The sequence below is a fragment of the Chlamydotis macqueenii genome, chromosome 4 (genome assembly GCF_036417535.1).
Source record: "Chlamydotis macqueenii isolate bChlMac1 chromosome 4, bChlMac1.mat, whole genome shotgun sequence".
Classification (NCBI taxonomy): Eukaryota; Metazoa; Chordata; class Aves; order Otidiformes; family Otididae; genus Chlamydotis; species Chlamydotis macqueenii.
The window spans coordinates 19,750,704-19,776,271 of record NC_141559.1 but is presented as its reverse complement, the minus strand read 5'-3'; the positions used below and the strand labels follow the sequence as shown (position 1 = coordinate 19,776,271).

Below are 25,568 nucleotides of genomic sequence, written 5' to 3'. Positions count from 1 at the left end.
TGGGGTTTTCCAGCTACAGAAGCAGATTGACCAGAATTAGGTGGTTCAGCTTTGTATCTTCACGCATTTTCTCCCTCATTTTGTTGTCAGTTCTAGGTTGACATGAACCACAAATTCAGGCAAGGTTGTTTTTTTTTTTTTTTACTTTGAAGATTAACCCACTGATTATTACGTTATTTCCACCAGTAGCCAGAATTCATCCTGTATAGATGCTTTTTCATTCTCAGGTGATTACCAGCTGGGCATGAAAATGCTTCATAAAGTTCTGTTACATGAAATTTCAAAGAATTTGGAAGGGAATGGGTCAGTGAAGCAAGTCTGTGTATGTGTCACTTAACACCTGTTTACGGAAGCACAGTAATACTTCTCTGTCTTCCTGAGGAAAATGTAGATCCTTTTCTTTAAAAGCTTGAGAGCCCCCTGTTCTCTCCTCACCCACCCCAGTAAAAAATTATGCTGTATTTGTCTACAACATCAAAATACATCTAAGCAGAAAGCAATTACTTACCAAGTAACAAGACAAATTCAGCCTTGGTTGAACGCAACTGACTTAAAGAATGAATCTGATCCAAGATAGTGCTGTTGTATTTGAGGAAATTTGGAAATCCATATAAATGGCAGGTTTGGAGGGAATGACAAATTCATTAGAATACAGGAAACATTCCTGCCTTGGACTGATTACACTATGCTGTCCTGCCAACTGGTTTTGAATGCTCCTTTTTTCAGCCACTTAGGTTTTGCTTTAGGATGGTATCTGGAATTTGGAAGAGTAACCACCTTGGGGTCAGTTACACAGATCTATCTACTTAAGAGTTGAGTCCTGGTCCTTAATTTATCTTCATTTCACTCTAAATTTGTCACTCCTGTCAACTTAAACCGTCACATGGAAAGGCTTGCAAGGTAAAAGAAGAGAGATGGTTTTATTATCTTCTCCTTTTTCTCAGCTTAACTGCAAGTTAACTCTTACTTTAGTGAAACTGGTCTTAATTTACTCCAAAGAGAAAAAAAGCTTTTTTTCATCATTGAATGACCATATATTGTTTTTTTTTCTGTAGTCTTAAGCAGGAGAAGATGCAGTATTTTCATTTCTTGTATTTTGTCCAGTGATTGGTAGCACTTTTCATGCAGTAGATTGTACATGTCTTTTCTGCTGTTCCTTGAGCTAACCGGGTCAATCTGTGAGACAATCAGTGTTTAAATGCTTGGCTGGGTTCCTTTTGGTCTGATGAAACACCAATATTAGAAACTTATATAGTAGAGCGTATCTTAAGTTGACAGCAAATAGAGGTGTCAGCATCAATCTGTTTTGGTGTCATGCAGACTTTAATACCATCTTCTCACATTTTTAAAATGTCTCCTGATCGTTTCATGTCATGACAGATGTATCGGAAGAACGTACAGCAGCTCCTCCAGAATCTGATTCGGAAGCTCGCCACTGTTAGCCAATATGAGGAAGTACTTGCAAAAATCAATGCCACATCCACAGATCACCTTATGGTTCTAAAGACCAAGCCCCAGTCCATCCAGAGGGACATAATCACAGTCTGCAGTGATCCCTATGCATTAGCTCAGCAGCTGACACACATAGAGCTTGTGAGTTGTTATACTTCAAGTATGATTTCATCCTTCCCCTCATTTTGCAATGCAGGTTAACATAGGATATGACTTGGCTGCTTGTGTGCTTTATTTAGGAGAGACTCAATTATATTGGACCAGAAGAATTTGTCCAGGCGTTTGTGCAAAAGGATCCATTGGATAATGACAAGGTAATTACAGCCAATCTGGAGCAGCTTTGAAATGTGGCATTTAACATCCTGGAGCTCAGGTGATCCATGAGCAGGAAGTGAGGTCCAGCAATAAATGAGGACCAGCAGAAATGAGCTTTATAGTGAAAATGCTTTAGTATTCCTCTTAAAAATTTTGTTGATGGTTTTTCTTTCTGGAGGACAGCTCCTGGAGCTCCAGAAGTCAGCCAACAAATTGACTTAATTTGATACATTTGTTGTTTTTTCTGATTTAAGCTAAGGGAGAACTTAATCCTGTGAATGTTTTCTCCAGGCCACCTATGTGGTCTACAACTGGAAAAAGAGGAGTTTAACTTTGGCTTTTGCGTTACTCATTTTCAACAACTGTTCTTCCTTTCAGTAAACAGAACTCTTTGCAGCAGACTGGCAAGTGGGGCAGTTTGCAGGTAGAGCACAAATAGGGCAGTGAGGTCCATATGAGATGAAGGGCAAAGACGCAGTTTTTTTAGCTAACCATGCTAGAGTTGTCATCTCCTTGAGTGCTGCTTTCTGGATGACTTATGCTCTGTAAATAAACTGAGCCAAAGTCAGGCACCTAAAAGTTAAATTACTGTCCTCCCTAAAACTGACAAACAGAATAGAATGACTCAAGTTTACAATTTGATATTCGGTCAGTGTCTGAAAATGACCTTGTAGATAGAGATCACTAAAACTGCTGTCTACTCCTTTTTAGGCAACCCTGAGATGTGGTGCAGGACTCGTTCCAAGGCACTACAGAACAAATAGCATTGGTCAGGAAAGGGAGAATCCAATCAAAATGGTAGAGCTGACCTCCCAAAGTTAGGATGCAGTATGTTAATTTGGCATCAGCAACTGAACACAATGTGCCAGTGGAGTGGGCTGGCCTCTAGTTTTCCTTCTGCACTTGCAGAGGGCATAATGCTATCTCTGCTGTATTAGTGGGACAGGAGTGAGGACTGAAACAGTGCTCATATTCAAGGAAGCTTTAAGCAGGTACTTAGCTTTGATTGTTTGCATAAGTCTATCCTAAGTCCTTAAAACATCCACAGCAAGTGATGGGATTCCGCATGCCTAAGTGCTTTACTGAGCCGACGGCTCAGGAAGAAGTTATTCATGCTCAAATACTATCACTGCTGCTTTTTGTCACTTTGGGTAGTTGAGTTATTCCTACTTACTTGGCAGTGTTTGGGGATGGCAAGGCAGAAAGCCAAAAGGTCTCTCTGAGGGAAAAGATGAAGATTACACTAAAAGTTGCTATTTTTCTTCTGTCTGCAGAACTGCTATGGAGATCGAAAGAAGACCCGGAACCTGGAGGCCTATGTGGAATGGTTTAACAGGCTGAGTTACTTGGTTGCAACAGAGATCTGTATGGTGAGCAAGGACTTTTTCTGCTAAAAGATGTTCATTTGTCTAAAACAGTGAAGCCTTTTCAGGTTTGGTACCCCTTCAGTGTGCCCTTTGACTTTTCCTTCTCTCAGCTCTGTACTTTTTCACATGTGGATGAAGTCAGCACAAGACTGAAGAGGAATTAAGTTCCATGTTTTCGGCATCATACTCGCCTTGTTTAGGTGACACAGTGGTGGTTATGCAGGGTCAGCCCTTCTCGTCTGGCCTGCCCTTCTCCACTGTGAATGCCCCTTGTGAATGGAGGCATCTTTTCTCTTCTCTGTCCTGACCCCCTTCTCTGCTCCACTGTTCTTCGTACCCTTCTTCTTGGCAAAGCCTCTTTACCTGTTGTCCTTGCTCTCTACCTGCCTGGTATCTGGGTTGTCTTTGCTGTCCTGAGGGCTTTTGAACACAATAGTGTGGCTTCCTCTACATGTAAAGCACAGTGTGAAGTTGTGGTACACATGGAAAAGACTTTTGACAGGCATGTTTTTTCTTGTGGGGATGGGTCAGAGTGCTCTGTTTCCTGCAGAGTGTAACACTCCAACGACATCTCTTGCAGCCTGTGAAGAAAAAGCACAGAGCGAGAGTGATAGAATATTTCACTGATGTGGCACGGGAATGTTTTAACATTGGCAACTTTAACTCCTTAATGGCTATTATTTGTAAGTATACGTTCTGAGACCTTTTGTTCCTATTTGAATCCTGATAAAGGAAGCACAGTGCTTTATACAAAAGTCTGCTGCTTAGCATGCTCAGCAGTGTGTAGTGGAGAGGGCAAGTCTGGGAGAATTGCACAGCATTATTGTAGTGTTATGGGTGTAAGAAATTATTTACTGCCGTACTGTAAATTACAGAAAAAACAAAGTTTTCATTGCAACTGCTCAGAGATCTAAATGCCTGCTTTTTAAGCCAACTTCAGTGCTAAATTGGAATAGAAACTCATCCTGTAGTATGAAGGGCTGATGTGTTCCATCGTTTCTGCTGCACCATAAATATCCTAGTGATTTAAAAATTCCACACCTTTTTTATATCTGAAAGGAAAATATTTGGAATATTTTTTTTTTTAATTTGAAGTGTGAAGACTTCATAGGTGTAGTTTTCAATTAAATATGTAAGAGACGGTGTTGAGAAAACTCATTTGTGCTTTCCTACTGTATATTCGTGCTTTATCAAAACCACATTAAATAATGTCATAGCATTTTTTTAGAGCTTTCATTCTGTAAGAAATGTTGATTTTGTTTACAAAGTTGTTTTTAACAGTGGAATTTCAAGAAAATTATGAGTCTTATTTCTGAGGAGCTCTGAAAATATGTTATTGTTAATAGCTCCTTTACTTTAGAAATATTTACTAGCCTTAGCTACTTGAAAGAATTTTTTTTAAAAACTCCAATAATTTCTCTTTTATATCAAGCTGGCATGAACATGAGTCCTGTATCTCGGTTAAAGAAAACTTGGGCAAAAGTGAAGACAGCCAAATTTGATATTCTTGAGGTAAGTTTGGCCAATATTTGGACATGGGGCTGTTAATAGCATTTTACTTTTAACTGCTCCAAATTTCAAGTTTGGCTTCATTATGACATGTTTGATTTAGTATTTTTGTGCTCTTAATGGAAATTCTAGAAGATGTAGTAATAATTGTTCAGCCACCTTGTGCTTTTTTGATTTTGAAGAAGGAAATTGAACTTTTTTTGATTCCCAAAACCCACCTCCTAAGAATTATTTAAAAAAAAAAAAAAAGGAGGTAACCTCTTGAAAGGGAGATGTATTTGAGAGGGTTGAGAGGGGGAGTGTGGATTGACCTAATGCAGTTCTGCCTGTGAAAATCAAGTTGAGCTGTAAGGTGGCTGCCTTGCCCTTTCAGAGAAATTTATCTTGAACTAATTGGTTGCCAGTTACCTTCAGGTAGTATAGACCTTTGTCAAAGATCAAGTAGGTGCAGTAGTGTATGCGTTTGTGATTTACCCAACAGATTATTTACCAACAAGTTGATTATCCTGCTGTAAATGGTAGTTGGTTAATTCAGGTTATTTATTAGTAAGATAAAGAAAATATAATGTTTTATACTTGATGCAAGCATGAGATATTTATTAATATCATCAGGAGGTTTGACTTATGTTATGACAACAGATTAAAATAGGATGGCTTTAGCCACCTCACGCTTCCTTCCCCCACCGTTGGGTGGGAAATAGCCTTCCTTGTGTCGCTGTGGTTGAACAGCCCAGGAAGTTGCTTTTAAGATGACAGCCCTATTTCATTCGACCTTATTATGCAGGCTGGACTTTGCTGGTTAAGGATGTGTTTTGTGAGCCGTGCAGTCATCCTAGTAATTGAGGTGCAGCAGTCAGCCTTGAAGCAATGAGGTGGGGGCACTAACAGCTTTAGGTATCTGTCGTAGTTCAGCCCCGATCGGGACCAGACTACACAGTCTCTCTCTCACTCCCCCCACCCTCCGAGAGAACAGGGGGAGATAATATAAGAAAAACGGCTCGAGGTTTGAGATAAGGACAGGGAGAAAATCCTTAAAGTTACCGTTACAGGCAAAACAGACTTGACTTGGGGAAAACTATTCATTTATTAATAAAAACAGCAGGATAATGAGACAGAGAACAAGATGACCTTCTCCACCCCTCCCTCTTCCCGAACTTAATATTATCTCTACTACCTTCCCCCCCTTTCCCCGAGCGGCACAGCGGGGGAAGAAGGAATGAGGGTTGCGGTCAGTTCATCACATGTTGTTTTATGCCACTGCTTCATGGTCGGGGGAAGAACTCCTCACATTCCTCCCCTGCTCTGTTGTGGGGTCCCACCCCTATGCCACAGTCCTTTGTGAAACTGCTCTGGCGTGGGACATCTCTTCCACGGGGTGCAGTCTCTCCAGAACAACTGCCCCAGCGGGCCCTCCACAGGCCACAGCCTCCTTCAGGCATCCACCTCCCCCAGTGTGGGGTCCTTCATAGGCTCCAGGTGGATCTCTGCCCCTTCGTGGACCTCCATGGGCTGCAGGGGGACAACGTGCTCCACCATGGTCGTCACCACAGGCTGCAGGGGAATCTTGGCAAGGAGCCGCATTACTCCTCCCCCTCCTTCTTCACTGACCTTGGCGTCTGCAGCTGTTCCTCTCACAGGAGAAGTTCTTCACAACAGGCTGGCAGACGCCTCTCAGAATCTCTTCACACCATCCATCTCATCTCCTCTCCAGGTCTTGCAGCCGGGCCGGGCCAAGTCAGGCCCAGTCAGCCTCCTGGCGAGAGGCCTGCAAGACCCATGAGGCCTGCGCCTCCCCCTCTGCGCCTCTGCCCCTGCTCAGCTTCTTCACATCTTCTCTGCTTTTTTTTTTTTTTTTTTTTTTCTGTTTTCCCCTTCTTAAATCCATTATTGTAGAGGCGTTATCATGGAACATTCTGCTACCAATTGTCTCGGGTTTGGCCAGCAGCGGGTCCACCCTAGGCCCGGCCAAGTCCACTGAACAAAGGGGTGCAACTTCTAGCAGTTTCCTACAGAAGCTGCCACCTTAGGCCCCCTCCCACTAAACAAAACCAGAACAGTGTCTGATCTTACTTTGCCATTGCAACTCAATCAGCTCTGAAAAACTTGTGTACTACAAAGAGCAGAATATTAGTGCCAAGGCCCATAGTTGTCTTAGTTTCATGATTTTGGCTTTTCAGTTAAAGCTGAGCTACCTTCTTTGTGGAGAGAGAAAGAAGATCCAGCAAGCCTGCCTTTGCTTTCCTGCCCCTGACTTGTATTGGATCTCTTGTTGTGCTCAGTGAACATTTTTTAAAACCAGGTTATTTTGGGATTGAATGAATAGATAAAGAGGTGCTGTAGTCCTCTAAAAGGCTGTATTTGTGGTGCTGTTCAACAGACCTCTTGCTTTTTAAAATAGTTGCTCAAGTGAAAAAGAATTGTGTGTGATGATGACACTGGCTCATTATTTACTTTTTTTTCATGCCTTGTAGCATCAGATGGACCCTTCTAGCAATTTTTATAATTACCGAACTGCTCTGCGTGGAGCTGCTCAAAGGTCCTTGACAGCTCATAGCAACAGGGAGAAGGTATGTTTACAAATGACTTGGCAGTGGGCAAAAATGAAATGTGCTTGTTAAGTTGCATGGTAAGCTTTTGTACAGAGCTTCCAGCTCAGTTTGTTGCTAACTGAAAGATGCACACATTAAGTGATTGCTTTGATTACTTAAATAAAATAACTACATTGCCTCAGCTCATTTCTTTTTGGACAGATACTTTATCTTGCAAACCAGTAATACAGATGGAAAGGCTAAGCACTGAAATGAGATTGCTAGGAATTTGTTCTTATAACTGCTACTTGTGCTCAGTTTTAAGTGGTTTATGGTTTAGGGTGGAAAAGCTTTAAAATTTACTCAGAAAACTTACTGTAAAACTCAAATCTAGACAGAGCTTCTATATAGATTTTGTGGAGTCCCCTTGTGTACAGTCTTCAGGTGAGCTTTAAATATACTCTGGAGACTTTTAGTGAAAATGGTGATATGAACCAGGTGTTTGTGTAATGCAATGAGTTAAAATCCACTTTCTAGATTCAAGAGTGGCTGTGAACTATGCATTAATAGAGATGGCATCTTTCTTTGCTCTTTAAAATAAATGAGCTTTTGAGAAATAGACTGAATTTGGTCACACATTAATGCAGAATCTCAGTTGTAGTTCTTGTGTGAAAGGAGCCAAATAGCTTCCTAGCTGCTCCCCACTTGGAAGCATATGCTCATCTACTGCTTATAATATTGGACTTCATGCTGTGTTTAACAAACCTGATCTTAGTGCTCATAGAATAAACTACCAGGCAGGATGAAGCAAATCCATGTGTAGTCCTATTCTTCCTATACACATGTAAGTAAAAACAGGGATTTTATTCTGAGTCCTAAGGATCTGTTCACATATCATTCAAACTACCAGAAGTTTAAATGTAAGATGCTTACTTCTTTTCAGAGAGAAGTGAGTTTTAAGACTTCAGAGAAATAACTTACAGATATTGAAATGGTGTGCAGCGAAGTCTTCTATGGAATTAGTGATAAGTAGTATTTGTTTTATCCCTAGTTGCAACAAGGATGTGCAGCTGTGAAAATTTTTGTAGGATGCAAATTAAAATACAGTCATTTTAAGAATGTAAGAATGTTCCAGCATTCTCAATAATTAATAGGATGAGGGGTAATGGTATTAAAATAGAGGGAGGTAGATTCAGATTAGACATCAGGAAAAAAATTTTTACAGTGAGGGTGGTAGAACACTGGAACAGGTTGCCCGGAGAGGTGGTGGATGCCCCATCCCTGGAAACGTTCAGGGCCAGGTTGAATGAGGCTCTGAACAACCTGATCTGGTTGAAGCTGTCCCTGCGCCTTGCAGGGGGGGTTGGACTAGATGACCTTTAAAGGTCCCTTCCAACCCTAAGTATTCTATGATTCTCCAAAGAAAAATACTTTGATTTGTTCAGTTGGGAGAGAATGCTTCGTTTTGAGCCAGTCAGTGCCAAGGTTCAATTTCTTGCATGAGCTCAGAGAATTGTAGTTCGAAAGCCGTTTGTGCTGCTAGCCTCAAATTTTCCATGCTGTGCTTTAACGTGCATCTCCTCTCATTTACCAAGCAAGTCCCTGTCAAGAGGGAGAGTTGCACTAAGATACCCTGCAGGAATTATATGTAACAAGTAGGCATCTTTGAGCTTTTATGTTCTGGAATCTGCAAGGAAGAATGAGAAAGTGAAAACAAGAGGGACATAACATAGAAATGAAATGAGTTAGGCATATTGTTATTCTAAACATGTCTCATTGCCACAGTTGACAAGCAGCGGATTGCCAACAGGTACTTTAAATGTGACCTGAGAGGGCTACGTGCCAAGAAGAGTTCAAGGTAATGGAAGCAGTTTGGCACAAAGCTATATACTATAATAAAACTATAGGGATTAGCTTACCATCCAAGGAAGGTCTTTTTTATAAAGAAACATGATGTATTTTAAAACATAATTAATGTAAAAATTTTGTGTTGTGAAAGAGAGATATCATAAAGGTCTTAGTCCTTTGTTATTTTGCTTACCCTTTGTACCACCTAACGTCCTTTTATTTTTCTCTGTAGAGTATTATGTTTTGATTCAGGACCAGACTGACAATAATGTTTTTTTCTCAGATCGTAATACCTTTCTTCAGCCTCTTGATCAAAGATATTTACTTCCTCAATGAGGGTTCTGCCAATCATCTTCCAAATGGTCATGTCAATTTTGAGGTAAGTAGAGCACTGACTAGGGTACTGATACAGAGTCAGCTCCTTTAACAGAAAACTGAAACAGATAATGTTTCAGCTTCCAGTGGATTCTGGGAGAGCAAAATCAGGCTGGAATTTGAGTGTATCTGTTGCTTCTCACAGGAGCTGGAAGGTATTCAGGAAAAAGCAGTTTTATTGAAGATGGAATGTTTAAAGAAACCCTTTCAATATTCACAATTTTTTAGTGGGGAAAGAAGTCAGAACTTTTTCCAAGTGTTCAAATTCATCTAAACATTTCAACTCACAGGTTTATTACACTTAAAATCATTCACATAAGTATTTTAGAGCTTCTTTTTGAATTCCACATGTAAAAGGTGAGTTCATCCTTTGTCAAGATATATATGCAATATTTTCGTACATGTAAGTCACAAATTGTCTCTGAAGAAACATGTTGTAGGGCAGCAGTGAAGGAGTTTTGAGTCCCTTGTCTTTCAGTAGTTCTTCTGCCTCTGATTTCATGCTGTTTATCTGACAGTGTGGATTACCCAATGATTTGTTTTCTGGTGCTTTCAACTTTCAAGAAGCCTGGGTCACTCACACAATATACAGTACATTTCACTTCTAGTCATTTGCCTGAATTAGCCTGGTTCTAAAGCTAGACTATGTGATGATCTGGATTGTCCTTTTACTCAAGGAATCCACGTGCACCTGATGCATGTTAAACTTTAACTGAAAGAGTTTATCAATGAACTAAATCAACACAGTACATGGGGAACGTTTATTTTTGGCATAAATTTCCAGCAAGAAACTTAAGCATTTCAGATTAACTAACTGGATTTCAAAATCCAGTTAGGGCAGATCATCATCTACTATTTATATTGATAAGTAACAACAATTTTACCAGGGTGGAGGATTGGGAAGTCATCCCAGTTTGAAACAGAAATGCTAAAGTTAGAGGCTGAGTTGTTGAGCTTAAAAGCTGGGGAAAAATCCAAGCCTTGGACTTGAAACCAAGATCTATCTCGCTCTTTTTAAAAAATGTTAAGGGTAAATAGTACTGTTCAATATATGGCACGTTTTCTGTTTTCTCTTCTTTTCTGACAGAAATTTTGGGAATTGGCAAAACAAGTCAGTGAATTTATGACATGGAAGCAAGTGGAGTGTCCTTTTGAAAGGGATCGGAAGATTCTGCAGTACTTGCTTACTGTCCCAGTCTTCAGCGATGATGGTAAGGCGCTTTGGACTTCCTGCAGGTCTGTTGTCACTGGCTACTGCTTGGTCTCTCTCCATGTTTTGTTGTTGCTTCCTCACTGAAAAGACAGACTTTGTCCTGAGACGTTTCTATCTGGCAAATAGAAAATACTCCTCCCTTACAAATGAGAGAGAAAATAAGATTGTTCTTTTTATGTGCACGTGATTTGTGAGAATTGACATTATCCTTTTCTCTGAAATGGAATGGAGAAAATTTATTGGATATGTGGTCTCTGTAAATATAATCTGAAGTATATGTGTATGGACGTTCAGGATGCTTTACACTAAAGGGTGCTGCTTGAGAAAGAAAACAGGGACTTTGTTGATTGCTTACAAAGCACCATGGCCCTGGGCTCAGTTTCTTCTTTTGAGGGCTTTCTTCCACTCTTGTGCTTTTGAGTTTTCACTGGTTGTTTTTTTCCCCCTCAGGGTAGTCTTTGTTCTTGTTCTCTGTTTATTAGTATTGTCTGGATGTAATTATAAGCAATGCTGTACTTCCTAATGGGATTCTGGAGCCCTAATCTGACAGATGTGTAATATAAGCCTGCTTCATTTAACTTCAGTCTACTTTCCAGGAAGAGCAAATTTTAAAATGCCAGTAGGCCTAACATTTTATTTGCTTCTGATTACAGCACTTTACTTGGCTTCCTATGAGAGCGAAAGTCCTGAGAATCACATTGAAAAGGACAGATGGAAGACACTAAGGTTTGTGTCAGAGGTTACCCACATCAATAAATAAAGAGAATGAGATACAGAGCAAGCATCAAACAGTTAAAACCAAATGGTACGCTACGTGTTTCAACAGATGGGGCATAGTATCGGTCTAAATCCCCCCTCCAATCTGGGACTCTTGGAATAAAGAGAACAGTCTTAAACCCTTCTCTCCCTTAGGGGATGGGAATTAGAATAAGTAATTCTGCATCTTAATTGCTTGTGTTATTCAGGGTAGGAAAAAATAATTTCTAAACTTCAAAGAAATTTCTACTTCCTCACAAGTACTATACAGAGCACTCTGGTTTCCAAGCAGATGTTTTTGCAGCTGTTGCATCCCTTTATGCACCTAGCCTTTCCGACAGGGATGAGGTTTCCACAGAGATTACTCTGGGGCAAATGCATTCGTGAAATCAGGTAACAATTTGGAGTCCAGGCTGGGAAAAACAAATTTAAGCAAAATCCTATTTTTGGCTTTTCTTCTACTGCTGCTTGAACATAACCTCATCAACTCTTTCATTGTTGAAAGATACATGAACCATTATGGCAGTATCTTTAGCTCATGCTTTGCCAATCAACTTTTGGGGTTTTTAAAAAAAGTTTAATTCATGGCAGCAGAGAAAAATAATCAGGTGCATAGATAGAGACACAGAATTAAGCAAGTGTTTGAATAGTCTGTGTTTTCACCCCTAAGCCATGCCTCCACTTTAGTCTTAAAATTACACCTACCCCAAGGAACTGACCATTAGTCAGGTATTCTTGTCACTGTTGCAGGCAGCCGGTACATGAACTCCTAGAGGTACCTATGGATGTAACATACCAACCCTTCTGATCCTCTCTGCAGCACCGCAGAGAGACAACCATACACCACAACCCTAGGGATTCATCTCACGCCATCTTGGTTTTTCCTGGGATATCACAAGGGGATGTAACAATTCCATCTGATTAATCCCAGTTATTTTGGGAAGAGGACAGAAAGGGAGAGTTAACTCGCATCAGTACACAGACACTGCATTACACAGAGTGGCAAGATGGACAAACAAAGACTCTGAACTTGAAAATCTGCGATAACACAAACCTCAGTTTCCAAGGATCTTTATCCGAGGCACTCTGAAGCTGTCTGAAAAGATTTCATCATTCTGATGATTGTCTTTACTTATTTACATTTCCCTCTTCCTTTCAGGTCAGCGCTTCTGGGCAGAGTCTAGTGCAAAAGACGGCTGCTGTTTCTGCTGTTGCTGCATGATGTGGGTTACCAAGGGGCATGGCTTGGTTTATTTTTCTGTACACTGAGTGGCATTCAAAGTGATGAAAAACGTGCAGTCAGTTTTGATATTGTGTCAGCACAGATGAAACAAGTTAACTCAAGAACAAACAGGCAGCTTCTCACATCTGACAGATGAGATAAAATCACAGCCCACTCAGCTGTGATTCAGCTTTCAGCATTGATTGAGGACAGCGCTGACAGAATCCTTTGAAGAACTCAGATGCTGCCTATGAATCATTTCACACCTAGATGGAATATTTTTTCCCTTCGTTTTACTGCTGCTTGCTGCTACAAGGACTCTGCAGGGTTGATAGTAGATTACAGAGGGGGAAAAAAAATCACCACTCCTTTCAGTGAAACCCAAGTCTATGTTGAAGAACTTCCATTCCTAATAGGCTGAATATAGTCAGGAACTTTGCCTCATCAGGACTGCTAAGAAGGGAAAGGACTGGGCACAACAAATTGGCTGCTGGGGAGGGTTCTCCCGACCATTGTAATGGTGGCTGTGGTTTTTTTCTTTTTCCATTATGTTTTTGAGTTGGCTGCTGGTAGGCAAACTCATTATTATTGTAAGTTATTTAAAAAATATAAAGTATTAAAAATCAAGGCTGAGGTAGAAAACACACCTGCTACAAAAATATAGTAGCTATGTAGCTTGGACTATTTTACAACTTCTAGGGAGGTTACGTCTTTCTTTCAGTTGTTTACAACTAATTACTACATGCTACAGGCATCGTTATTTTTACTATACAGTTTTGTTACTCTGATTTTCCATACTTGACCTTCTTATATTAGGTTGAACAAGCTGACTTTTCTAGAATATTCTTTGAGAAACTGGTGTACAAACTGCGTTGAAATAGGAAAGTATGTTTTTAAGTCATTTTTATAATTGCTTTTTTTTTTAATGGGTGACAATGGAGAACACAATCCACTTTGCCTGAAATAGCAAGATGCCAAAAAGAAAAAAAGACAAGGCTTCTTCTCAGCTACAGTTGTAAACAAAACAGTCTCCCTGTGTGTTTGCTCTGTGGATTATGTTTATAACTGTGAAGTAGTTCACTGTGTTACACGCCTAATAAGTTTCTGGTAGCTCTGAATACTTAGTCACTCTGTCCTAGGAAGAACCCAATGGAAAAAAAAAAAAGAAACTGTAGCTGTAGATCACCCTGGATGCAAAATCACTAAGCAAAAGCACATACTTGGCAAAAATGGTATTTGCAATTATCCTGCCACTGTTATTTAAAAAGAGAAAAGAAATAAGAATAAATATATCTATTTGTTGCACTGCATCTCTTGAGTTTTCAGGTAAGCTGGTTTTTATGTTCTGTCCATGCATTTTTCAGGCAAGTATTTAATTGCTGAATTCTGTAAAAACATGCTGAAGTAGCCTTCATCAACGGAGATACTGTCCTTACCTACAGCCTGCTTGCTGGTGGAAGGTGCTAGAAGTCACTGAGTTACATATTCCATGAGCACCAGCACCAAGACCTCGAGCTCTGAGGGCACAGGAGGGTTCTTCTCCTCTCCCATTCACTGAGGTAGGGTGAAGGAGAAAGAAGAGGCTAACTCTTTGAAAGGAGGAGACTGCTTCTGCAGTTCACAGATTTACCTCCCAACTTTCAACAGGTGAGATCTTTCCAATCTTCCCCTCTACATCCTTCTCCCATTGTTGAGGCTTACAGGCAGGATTTAGTGTACATAAAAAGCTAGGGAAAATTGTGTATTCCTCTTTCACATGTTCTAGAAGTAGGATGATATGATCATAAGATATATGAATGAGCCTTCATGATGCAGCATTTGCTGTCATCATTAACCTGCTTTTTTACATTTTTAGTTCTAGAGAAAGCCAGAGGGTTGAACAAAGGGTTAGCTTACCTGTGAAAATAACTTCTCTCCTTCCCTCCTCCACTATAACACAGTGCTAGCCTGGTTTAGATATAGATTTGTTATTTATGCAGTTGGAATGAAGCCTTTGTAAATAAAAGGAGAAGTAGCATTATGCAGCCTCCATCCAGAGTGTGGGCTCTGTGTGTTGTCTTGTGTGCCAGTTTCTTACCAAGAAGAGGCAGCACATACCAGTGATTGCTATGGAGGAGGTGGCTGCTGCCTTGGCACAGAAGCTGGGCAGCAGGTGCAGGAGCCTGTGACTGGTGGTTGAAAGGGTGCTTGCAAATTCCCTAGCCCTGAGGTAAGCTCCTCTAGGCATTAATGAACTCGGTGTTTGATGTTAGAGCAATATGAGTCTCATCATGCACTGTACCCTCTGCTCCATCATCTGGTGCAGCCACAGTGCTGAGCTTTAATTTTGGACATCCTGGGCCACTGTCAAACTGTTGAACTGTTGGCTGTTGCAAATAGCCATTCACACCTGTCTGCAGCAAATGAGAAAGAAAATGGCTGACTCTTCTAGGGCTAACCAGCTCCTAAAGGACACATCATAAACTCTGAAATAAGGAGTTGCAAGAACTCATTAACTTTACCAGTTGAGTGTTTGGCCAGGAATGAAAATCCAGCTTAGTGCTGACAGATGCTCAGTGCTTAATGGGGGCAGAAGCAACATCAAAGTCTCCTATATAAATGGCTCAAACATTACTTATTTCGTTGCTGTGCACTTTCTTCTTGCAGTGCAGACAAAAACTGTGGTTCTTGTGGACCCATATGAACCAACTTGTTCAAAAGAGTCTAGATGTCTGGCTAAGCCCACAAGAACAATAGCTGTCCTTATAATCCAAATATTCCATACTTGGATACAGCTTCATGGCATCATCGTGAAAAGAATACTCAGTTGCATGCAATAATGTGCAAAAGCCTATTTAGAACTGTCATCTCTAAAAGAGCAAGCAAAAGCTATAACTCCATGTGGGTTTTTTGAGTTTGTTTGGCGTTTTTTTTTCCAGCCTTCCTAGACAGCTTGTTCTTGACAGAGCTGAAACTGGTACTTGATCTAGCACTAAAAATAACTTTTTTGGGTAACAGCCACTTTGGGTGGCTTTCCTTCTACTAGTTGTGTGCAGCAGGACCCCTTGTGGCCTCTTGCAGTATTTCTTCTGGAAAAGAAGAACAATCCTTTAGTAGTGCACCAGTGTTTGCTTTTCCTCTCAGCTCCTCTCTTGTCTCCTCTTGGTCATACTGAGCAGATTTTCCCCACATAAAGGAAGAGGGCAATCCCTAGAGATGCATTCCATCACAGCTACATCAGTCCTGCTGCTGTCAGTCAGATCCAGATAGCCTACTTCTACCAAGTAAATGTATCCTAACCTGTATTTTATGGCCATGGAGTCCTGTGTCATCAACTTTTCTTTAGCTTGAGAACATTACGGGTAAGGATTTTCAAGGGATCTACTCTATTTAAAAGGTTACTGTTGTTAGATGTCTGCTAAGCTGACACTTTGACAGACTCAAAATTGAAAAAGTTCAATGAGTTTAGAAGTGAGAGTTTAGTGCCAGAAAGTGTATCATTTGATGTCAACAGACACTTTGCCATTATTCCACTCTACTGCATTAAGGTCTTCTGGAATATGCTTTTTTCTTTCTCCTTTATTAGAAAATTTTAGCTATGGTATGACTCAAAATGATGTCTTATTATAAGCCAAGTAAATATATTGTCCTTCTTTCATGGAGATTACTTTTCAGGAAGAAAAATGTAAAAGATAATGTGAATAAAGCAGCTGTTTTTCATCAGTTATTTATGTAGCCAAAGCAATCTGAGTGCCAGTGACACAGTGGGACAGGATTTTCTGATTTCGGTTAGTGCTTTTCTTCATACCTTACCCAGATGATCAAAACTGTCATTGTGCAGAAGGGCCTGCTTGTTTCTATCTGTAGCATCAATTAACAAAATACAATTATGTTCCAGGAAAGGGGATTCTGAGGAGGCTTATGTGGGAAGAGCTATGTTGTGGCTGGAGGTTCAGAATTCATCCCTTGGTTTGTGTGGGGTCTTAAACCCAAGCCAAATCACCTTTCAGATGTTTATAAATAAGCATCAGGTACAGAGATGTCCCCAAAGTCCTCTAAATTAAAAATAATTGCAACAGGTACATTTAAACAGATTTACTGTGAGCTTCTGGAGTAACAAAGGTGTTGTGCACAGTTGTAAGACATCTGCTGCAAATCTTCTCCTCGCTGATGTGTACGGAAAGTGATCTTTGCTTTTTCCTCTGCACAGCGGAGCCTACACGAAAATACGGGCAAAGCCTGAGCTGTTTCTCTGCTTACAGAAGTTAAGGGCAAAACTCTCAAGTGGACTTTGACAGTGGGGAACCAGAGGCTGATGTGGAAGGATATTGGGACAGAATTATTTGTTTCAGCAAAGGGCTATGCACAGCTGATACCAGAGCTTCATCCTTGTTCAATAACTTACTATTTCTCAGAGTGGATTTTTGTTCACTGTGGTAGGTAATCTAGGTAGTCTTAACTGAAATCAGTTTGGGTTTAATGTTCAGTCTCACAGATTGATCTGTTGTGGAGTTAGCACAGTAAGTTTAATGAAAAAGAGAAGTTACATCTAGAAAAGGTTGGAGCTGAAACACAAAAAGTTGTGCAAAAAAAAAATCAGATATTAATCCAGCCCCGTTTTTAATGACACTCAGAGATTTTAGCATTGATGCCATATATCAGGAACGTGAGGAGGGGCAAAATTTTTTTAAAATGTAGTTTTACCACCAGTCAGACCCATTTCAGAGCAGAGATCTGGGCCAAGTGCAGGATGTAGAGATGTTTGCAAAATGCATCTATGAGATGCTTAGTGCCCTGTGCTGTTTTTCAAACAGAGCAAAGCCAAGAGCACCATTGAATTATCCTGCATTTGCTAAACAGAGTGTGGCTTGTAAAACAAAGCAAACCCAAGAAAGACAGAAAGTTCATGCCAGCTCTGGTAAAAATCTACTTCTGCGTATTTTTCAGACTGCAATTTGTTTTCTTATGCGTCCATACGAGTGACACATTTTGCCATTGGTTGTAAGCCATTTCTGCCATTGCAAATTCACTGTTTGCCCACTGCTTGTGGGTTTTGCTGCACAGCTGCACTGAGTGCTCTTTGACACAGGGAAACGGTGGGGTAAGAGAGTCAGGAAAGCTGACTTGTCTTTCAGGTGTGGGGAGCATCTCACCTCACTTCAGGTAGATCTGCATGGTGCTGGCACTGTTGTGCTGTTCTAAAGATAAGGAGAGTTTTATCTTCTATAGTTTTGCAGATATGCCCTTCAATATTATAGGAAGCAAAATAAGTTAATAGCTCACAGCAGAGAGAACATGCATTCCAGCTTGCCTCTCTGGAGAATTCCCACAAGAGTCTCGTTTAATTACAAAGATTGGAACTGAAACTAGTGATTTCTTTATCACGGAAGAGGGTGGTTTTGCTGAGATGGTTTTGTATGCAGTCGTGCATTTTCTGTGGCACTTTCCATGGGCTCCTCAGACTCCTTCTTTGACTAAGATACACTCAGTGATACCCTGTGCAGATGAGATGCATCCCAATCTGTTGTCACAGTGCTAAGGCAGTTGTCCTCTGACAAGGCAGCTTTAAAAATATTTTTTTAAGGTTAGTCATGTAAGTGTCACAGAAAAAGCCTGCTTGGGAGTAGCCAAGCCACTGCAGAAGCAGTGAGTGATTGATATCTTGACTGGTGATTTAATGGGTCTTGCTTGCAGCACCCAAGAACTGCTGTCTGTTGATGCAGTCTTCCTGAGTGTTTTCCAGGGATTAGGAATATTATAATAATCTGTCACTGAGATTTCTTTTGGACTGTGTTATCTGCATTCCCCCTACCTGCCTTGTTTTTAACAGGCAAAGTATATGCCGTGTTTTCCTTGTAGAGCAGAGACATTTTTCTGCCTTGTCAGGTTATTCACTGGATGTGCCTCAGTTTGCTTGGAGCAATGGGATTTTCAGAGCAACAGGTTGTTGCAGAGCCTAGAGGTGCCAGCAGCCACCAAGGATGCGATAGACATGGTAACACAGGAGGACAGGCAAATATCCCCTCCCTCTTTTCTTATTTAGGAAGAAATGAAGCCTGTACTGAAAACCACAAAATGTACCCAAGAAGAAGATGAGGTAGGGGACTGCAGGCAGATGGAGATGGTCCAGGAGGGTCACACACACTGTCTGGAAACACTGCCTGCTGTCAACAGCTCCTGGCTGCCAGAAGGAGGAGTAAAATGCAGTTACCTGCGCCAGGCAGGACTAACTGAAGCTGTTCTTTGCAATGTGGAGCATCTACATAGCTAACATTGCTTGGGGGTGTGTTGCTTGCTCTGCAAATCGAGTCCCAAACTGAAAGAGCCTCCTCTCTGGTTCTGAGCATGTTTGTATTTGCAGAAACAACCTACAGTCTGTTGGGTGCACGGCCCGCCATTTCCTCTTAACAGCCAGAAGCAGCTGGTCCCTATGAGCAACTGACAGAGTTAATGTGCATGTGTGTCTCAAACATTGTTGTGGGGCATGGTGAGGTTTGTAGGAGTCAGTCAGGTCACACAGGGGTACAGGGTGGACACGCGTAGGTCCACAGGTCTGTGTTACACAATGACCTGTCACACAGCAGGTCTGAGGAAGGGCTTACGACCACCCCTCACATTTAGTGCCTGCTTAGCGCCTGCAAAGAGGACTCAGAACTCTCTGGAACCAGACCATACCACTCCTCAAGGGGTGTAACTGGAGGCAGGGATTAGATTGTAAAAAGACCCAGCCTCAGGCAGCCATGTGCGCGCCCGCCACCCAAGGCTCCATCAGGGCTGTCATCTGAATCCGGATCTCTCTTTCTCTCTCTCTCTCTCATTCTCTCTCATTCTCTCTCTCTTTCTCTTTCCTATCTTCTCCTTTATCTTCTTACAAGTGTTCCAGTAAGAGCCCCGGCTGTCAACCCCTTTACGCTTTCCAGGTTTTTCAAAATTAATTCATTCCTCGTTAATGTTAAATAAAGTGTTAAAGTGATAATTTGGTGTGGTTTCACCTTATTTTAGTCCAAGGGAATCACAAACCTGCTACACCCTAGATTGTAACAGTCCCTGAGGCCTGAGGAGGGGAGAAGATGAGCGGCAAGGTAGAGGGGGGACAAAAAGGAAAATAGATCCTTGCTGCACAGCAGAGCTTTGTTTTCCTGCCACTAGGCCAAGGTGTAAGAAAAAAGATGCCACATCCCTTGTTCAGCTTCCCTTGTTCAGCTGCCATCACCGGCTTGACCACCAGATGTCCGCACTGAACAGAAAACTGAAATATAACCCAGGGATGAGCAGTTGGGAAAAGGAAAGGAGACAAAAATGACAGGGAGGAGAAGTGCAAAGGGACCTGGAAGGGCCTATTGCCAGGCCTGGACACCCTTGAGGCAGGGATGATCTTCAGGCCTCTCTTGTCGAGCTCTTGTTTCACAGTCTAGGACTATAGAATCATAGAATCATAGAATGGTTAGGGTTGGAAGGGACCTTCAAAGGTCATCTAGTCCAACCCCCCTGCAAGGAGCCGGGACATCCCTGACTAGGTCAGGTTGCTCAGAGCCTCATCCAGCCTGGCCTTGAACGTTTCCAGGGATAGGGCCTCCACCACCTTTCTGGGCAACCTGTTCCAGTGTTCTATAACTCGCATCGTAAAAAATTTTTTCCTAATTTCTAATCTAAATCTACCCCCCTCTATTTTAAAACCATTACCTCTCGTCCTATCGCAACAGGCCCTACTAAACAGCCTTTCCCCATCTTTCTTGTAGGCCCTCTTGAGGTACTGGAAGACCGCTATCAGGTCTCCCCGGAGCCTCCTCTTCTCCAGGCTGAACAGTCCCAACTCTCTCAGTCTGTCCCCATAAGAGAGGTGCTCCAGCCCTTTTATCATCTTTGTGGCCCTCCTCTGGACCTTCTCCAACTGGTCCATGTCCTTCTTGTGTTGGGGGCTCCAGAACTGGACACAGTACTCCAGGTGGGGTCTCACCAGGGCAGAGTAGAGGGGCAGAATCACCTCCCTCGACCTGCTGGCCACGCTTCTCTTGATGCAGCCCAGGATGCGGTTGGCCTTCTGGGCCGCAAGGGCGCATTGCCTGCTCATGTTAAGCTTCTCATCCACCAGCACTCCTGTGGTGGTTTAGCCCGGATCACCACACAGTTTCTTATTCACCCTCCCCCTACCCAGTGGGACGGCGGAGAGAAATTGGGAAGAAAGGAAAACTCGTGGGTTGAGATAAAAACAGTTTACTAAAAATACTAAAAACTACAAAGCTAACAGGATATAAGGATATTAATATCTACAAAATATACAAAATGAACAATGTACAATTTCTCACCACCCGATGTCCAAATGACCGACGCAGCCCATCCTGAGCAGCGATCACAGGAACAACACTGAGCAGCAAGCAAAGGGGGGGAGCAAGCTAGCAAGGTAGAGGGAACGATGCCAGCAAGCAAGAGAGAAGAAAAGAATGCCAAGGGTGCCCGAACGGATACCCGACAAGAATGTCCGAAAAGAAAAGGAATACCAGAAAATGATGCCCCCTCCTTCTGAACTGACCTTGGCATCTGCAGCCGTTCCTCACAACAGGCTGGTAGATGTCTCTCAGGATCTTTTTTTACATCTTATTCACTTCTCATCTCCTTTCCACTTCTTGCAGCCGGGCTGGACCGAGTCAGGCCCAGTCGGCTGCCCGGCGAGAGGCCAGAGGGTGAGGCCTGCAAGGCCCATGAGGCCTGCGCCTCCCCCTCTGCGCCTCTGCCTCCGCTCAGCTTCTTCACATCTTCTCTCCTCTTTTTTTTTTTTTTTTCTGTTTTCCACTTCTTAAATATGTTATTGCAGAGACGTTATCACAGGACATTCTGCTACCAATTGGCTTGGCCTTGGCCAGGAGCAGGTCCGCCCTAGGCCCAGCCGAGTCCACTGAACAAAGGGGAGCGACTTCTAGCAGTTTCCTACAGAAGCTACCACCTTGGGCCCCTCTCACTAACAAAACCACGACATTCCACCCCTCGCCTCTGCGAATTACGTATTTAAGAATTCTAATTAAAATACAGACACATCAACAGAAAAGAAAAAAGAATTCCCCGCACCAAGAATCAAAATAATATCCTCAAAACACCAATAGTGAATATACCATGCAATTTACACACAATTCACCACTTGTCCCTTCACCACAATCAGAACATAAATTTCCCCTAATCATTTTGCTCTTTTGTCAAGTTCAATCCCTGTTTTGCCCATTACCGCTCCCAATTAAACTTAATCCTTATCTCAAATTCCTTGAGCCCCACGTTGGGCGCCAAAATAACTGTCGTAGTTCAGCCCTGATCAGGACCATACTACACAGTCTCTCTCTCACTCCCCCCACCTTCCGAGAGAACAGGGAGAGAAAATATAAGGAAAAACGGCTCGAGGTTTGAGGTAAGGACAGGGAGAAATCCTTAAAGTTACCGTCACGGGCAAAACAGACTCGACTTGGGAAAACTATTCATTTATTATTACAAACAGCAGGATAATGAGACAGAGAACAAGATAGCCTCCCTCCACCTCTCCCTCTTCCCAAGCTTAACATTATCTCTACTACCTTCCCCTCCTCAGCGGCACAGGGGGGAAGAGGGAATGGGGGTTGCAGTCAGTTCATCATAGGTTGTTTTACGCCGCTGCTTCATGGTCGGGGGAAGAACTCCTCACATTCCTCCCCTGCTCCATCGTGGGGTCCCTCCCACGGGCCACAGTTCTTCGTGGAACTTGGCCCGGCCGAGTCCACTGAACAAAGGGGAGCGACTTCTAGCAGTTTCCTACAGAAGCTACCACCTTAGGCCCCCGCTCACTAACGAAACCACGACAACTCCCAAGTCCTTCTCCTCAGGGCTGCTCTCAATCCATTCCCCGCCCAGCCTGGATTTGTGCCTGGGATTGCCATGACCCATGTGTACTTGGCCTGGTTGAACTTCATGAGGTTAGCATGGGCCCACCTCTCCAGCCTGTCAAGGTCCCTCTGGATGGCATCCCTCCCTTCCAGCGTGTCGACGGCACCACACAACTTGGTGTCGTCGGCGAACTTGCTGAGGGTGCACTGTATCCCACTGTCCATGTCGCCGACAAAGATGTTGAACAGGGCCGGGCCCAGCACGGACCCCTGAGGGACGCCACTCGTTACCGGTCTCCACATGGACACTGAGCCCTTGACCACCGCTCTCTGAGTGTTGCCATCCAGCCAACTCCTTATCCACCGAGTGGTCCGTCCATCAAACCCATGTCTCTCTAGTTTAGAGAGAAGGATGTCTTGTGGGACAGTGTCAAAAGCTTTGCACAAGTCCAGGTAGATGACGTCAGTTGCTCGTCCCTTGTCCACCGATGCCGTCACCCCGTCATAGAAGGCCACCAAGTTGGTCATGCACGATCTGCCCTTGGTGAAGCCATGTTGGCTGTCACCAACCACCTCCTTGCTCTCCATGTGCCTTAGCATGGTTTCCAGGAGAATCTGCTCCATGACCTTGCCAGGCACAGAGGTGAGGCTGACCGGCCTGTAGTTACCTGGGTCTTCCTTATTCCCCTTTTTAAAAATTGGGGTTATGTTCCCTCTCTTCCAGTCATCAGGGACCTCACCAGACCGCCACGACTTCTCAACTATGATAGCCAGTGGCTTGGCAACTTCATCCGCCAGTTCCCTCAGGACCTGCGGATGGATCTCATCAGGTCCCATGGACTTGTGCACCTTTAGGTTCCTCAGATAATCCCGAACCTTCTCTTTGAGTACAACGGGCAGTTCTTCATCCTCCCTGTCCCTGCTTGCACCTTCCACAGCTTGGGTGGTGGGACAGGAACTCTTGTCGGTGAAGACTGAGGCAAAAAAGTCATTGAGAACCTCAGCCTTCTCCATGTCCTGGGTAACCAGGACACCAGTTCCCTTCCGGAGGGGGCCGACATTTTCCCTGGACTTTCTTTTGTCCCCTACATACCTATAAAAGCTCTTCTTGTTGCATTTTATATCCCTGGCCAGATTCAGTTCTGCCAGGGCTTTGGCCTTCCTTACCTTATCCCTGGCCACTCGCGCAGCCTCTTTGTAGTCCTCCCAGGCTACCTGTCCCCACTTCCACCCTCTATAGGCTTCCTTTTTCACTTTCAGTTGGTCCAGGAGCTCCTTGCTCATCCAAGCCCGCCTCCTGGCCTTTTTGCCCGACTTGTTCTTCATTGGGATGCACCTCTGCTGAGCTTGGAGGAGGTGCTCCTTGAATATAGACCAACTTTCCTGGGCCCCTCTTCCCTCCAGGGCCGCCTCCCATGGCAATGGCACTTGGCCCATCAGGTCCCTGAAGAGGCCGAAGTCCGCCTTCCTGAAGTCTAGGGCAGAGAGCTTCCCATGTAGTTTCCTTGCTGCCCCGTGGATCTTGAACTCCACCATGTCATGGTCGCTGCAGCCAAGGCTGTCCTTTAGTTTCACATCCCCCACCAGCCCCTCCCTGTTGGGGAGCACAAGGTCGAGCATGGCACCCCTCCTTGTTGGCTCCTCTATCGCCTGCAGGAGGAAGTTGTCATCCACGCATTCCAGGAACCTCCTGGACTGCCTGTGCCCTGCCGTGTTGTCTCTCCAACAGATGTCAGGGTGGTTGAAGTCCCCCATGAGAACCAGGGCCTGTGACCGTGAGGCTGCTCCTATCTGCCTATAGAGCACTTCATCTGCTCTGTCCTCCTGGCCAGGCGGCCTGTAACAGACCCCCACCGTAATGTCCCCTGTCCGTCCCCATCCTCTAATCTTGACCCATAAGCTCTCTGTCAGCTCCTCCTCCATCCCCAGGCGGAGCTCCACACACTCCAGCCGGTTGCTGATGTAGAGAGCGACACTCCCTCTTCGTCTCCCCTTCCTGTACTTTCTAAAAAGCCTATACCCCTCCATGTTGACGCTCCAGTCGTATGTGTCATCCCACCACGTCTCCGTGATGCCAACGAGGTCGTAGCCCTGCTCGTGTGCAAGCATCTCCAGCTCTTCCTGTTTATTCCCCATGCTGCGTGCATTGGTATAGAGACACTTCAGCTGGGCCCCCGACAAAGCCGACTTGCTGTCTGGAGCAACAGGGGTGCTATTGGATCGCAGTTTAGGTTTATTTGCACTTATCTGTGATCCTTCCTCAGCTTCTGGACCCTCGGTGCTGGCACTGGCACCATGCTGACAGCAGTGGGCTGGACTGTGTTCCCCGTCCCCCAGCAACACTAGTTTGAAGCCCTCCGGACGAGCCTGGCAAGTCTTTGTCCAAGCACACTCTTCCCCCTCTTGGTTAGGTGCACGCCGTACGCCCCTAGCAGCCCGGGCTTCTCAAAGCACGCCCCGTGATCTAGATACCCAAAGCCCTGGCTGTAGCACCACTCCCTGAGCCAAGAGTTAACCTGCCAGATACGTCTGGCCCTTTCAGGTCCCTGCCCTTCGACTGGGAGGATTGATGAGAATACCACCTGCGCCCCAGAGCCTTTGACTGTTGAACCCAGAGCCCTGAAATCCCTCTTGATGTTTTTTAGACTGCTGCCAGCTGTGTCGCTGGCCCCCACATGAAACACCAGCAGTGGATAATAGTCTGTGGGCCGTATGAGGCTAGGTATTCTCTCGGTGACGTCCCTGATACGAGCCCCCGGGAGACAGCATACCTCCCGAGAGAGCGCATCGGGGTGGCAGATGGGTGCCTCCATACCTCTCAGGAGAGAGTCACCCACTACTACCACTCGTCTCTAAACTATTCCCACTTCTGGGGATGCTGAACCAAGATGGATCTCTTTGGAGGGTGGGAGGAAAAGTTCCAGTTGGTGAGGATGTGGTAGTGGTACGCATTTGGCACCAGTGTTAGGGAGCACTGCTATGGTTATTTAACCTGGCTGCTCAAAGGTGGATGCCTGTCTTGTCTGGTTAGGATGTCAGCATGCAGAGGGGAGCAGTGTCCCAGAGATGTTAAAAATCCGTGGTGGGATAGGAAGCCACTAAGGACCTGAACTGACACAGCCTTGTCAGGTCCATGCAGCAGATGTAGCCTGTGCAGTTTCA

General features: G+C 43.8%; 1 protein-coding gene across 1 annotated transcript in view; it reads left to right on the top strand.

The window, feature by feature from the left end:
• RASGEF1B (RasGEF domain family member 1B) overlaps window positions 1–13,895 on the top strand; it is a 32,855-nt gene extending 18,960 nt beyond the window's left edge. Inside the window, exons 5-14 of the mRNA XM_086746485.1 lie at window positions 1,381–1,593; window positions 1,692–1,766; window positions 3,042–3,137; window positions 3,715–3,817; window positions 4,567–4,646; window positions 7,115–7,210; window positions 9,303–9,398; window positions 10,482–10,605; window positions 11,261–11,333; window positions 12,523–13,895. Coding sequence (XP_086602611.1) covers window positions 1,381–1,593; window positions 1,692–1,766; window positions 3,042–3,137; window positions 3,715–3,817; window positions 4,567–4,646; window positions 7,115–7,210; window positions 9,303–9,398; window positions 10,482–10,605; window positions 11,261–11,333; window positions 12,523–12,547 — 981 coding nt within the window. The 3' untranslated portion in view covers window positions 12,548–13,895. The remainder of the gene's footprint in view (window positions 1–1,380; window positions 1,594–1,691; window positions 1,767–3,041; window positions 3,138–3,714; window positions 3,818–4,566; window positions 4,647–7,114; window positions 7,211–9,302; window positions 9,399–10,481; window positions 10,606–11,260; window positions 11,334–12,522) is intronic.
• Window positions 13,896–25,568: the final 11,673 nt, after the last annotated feature.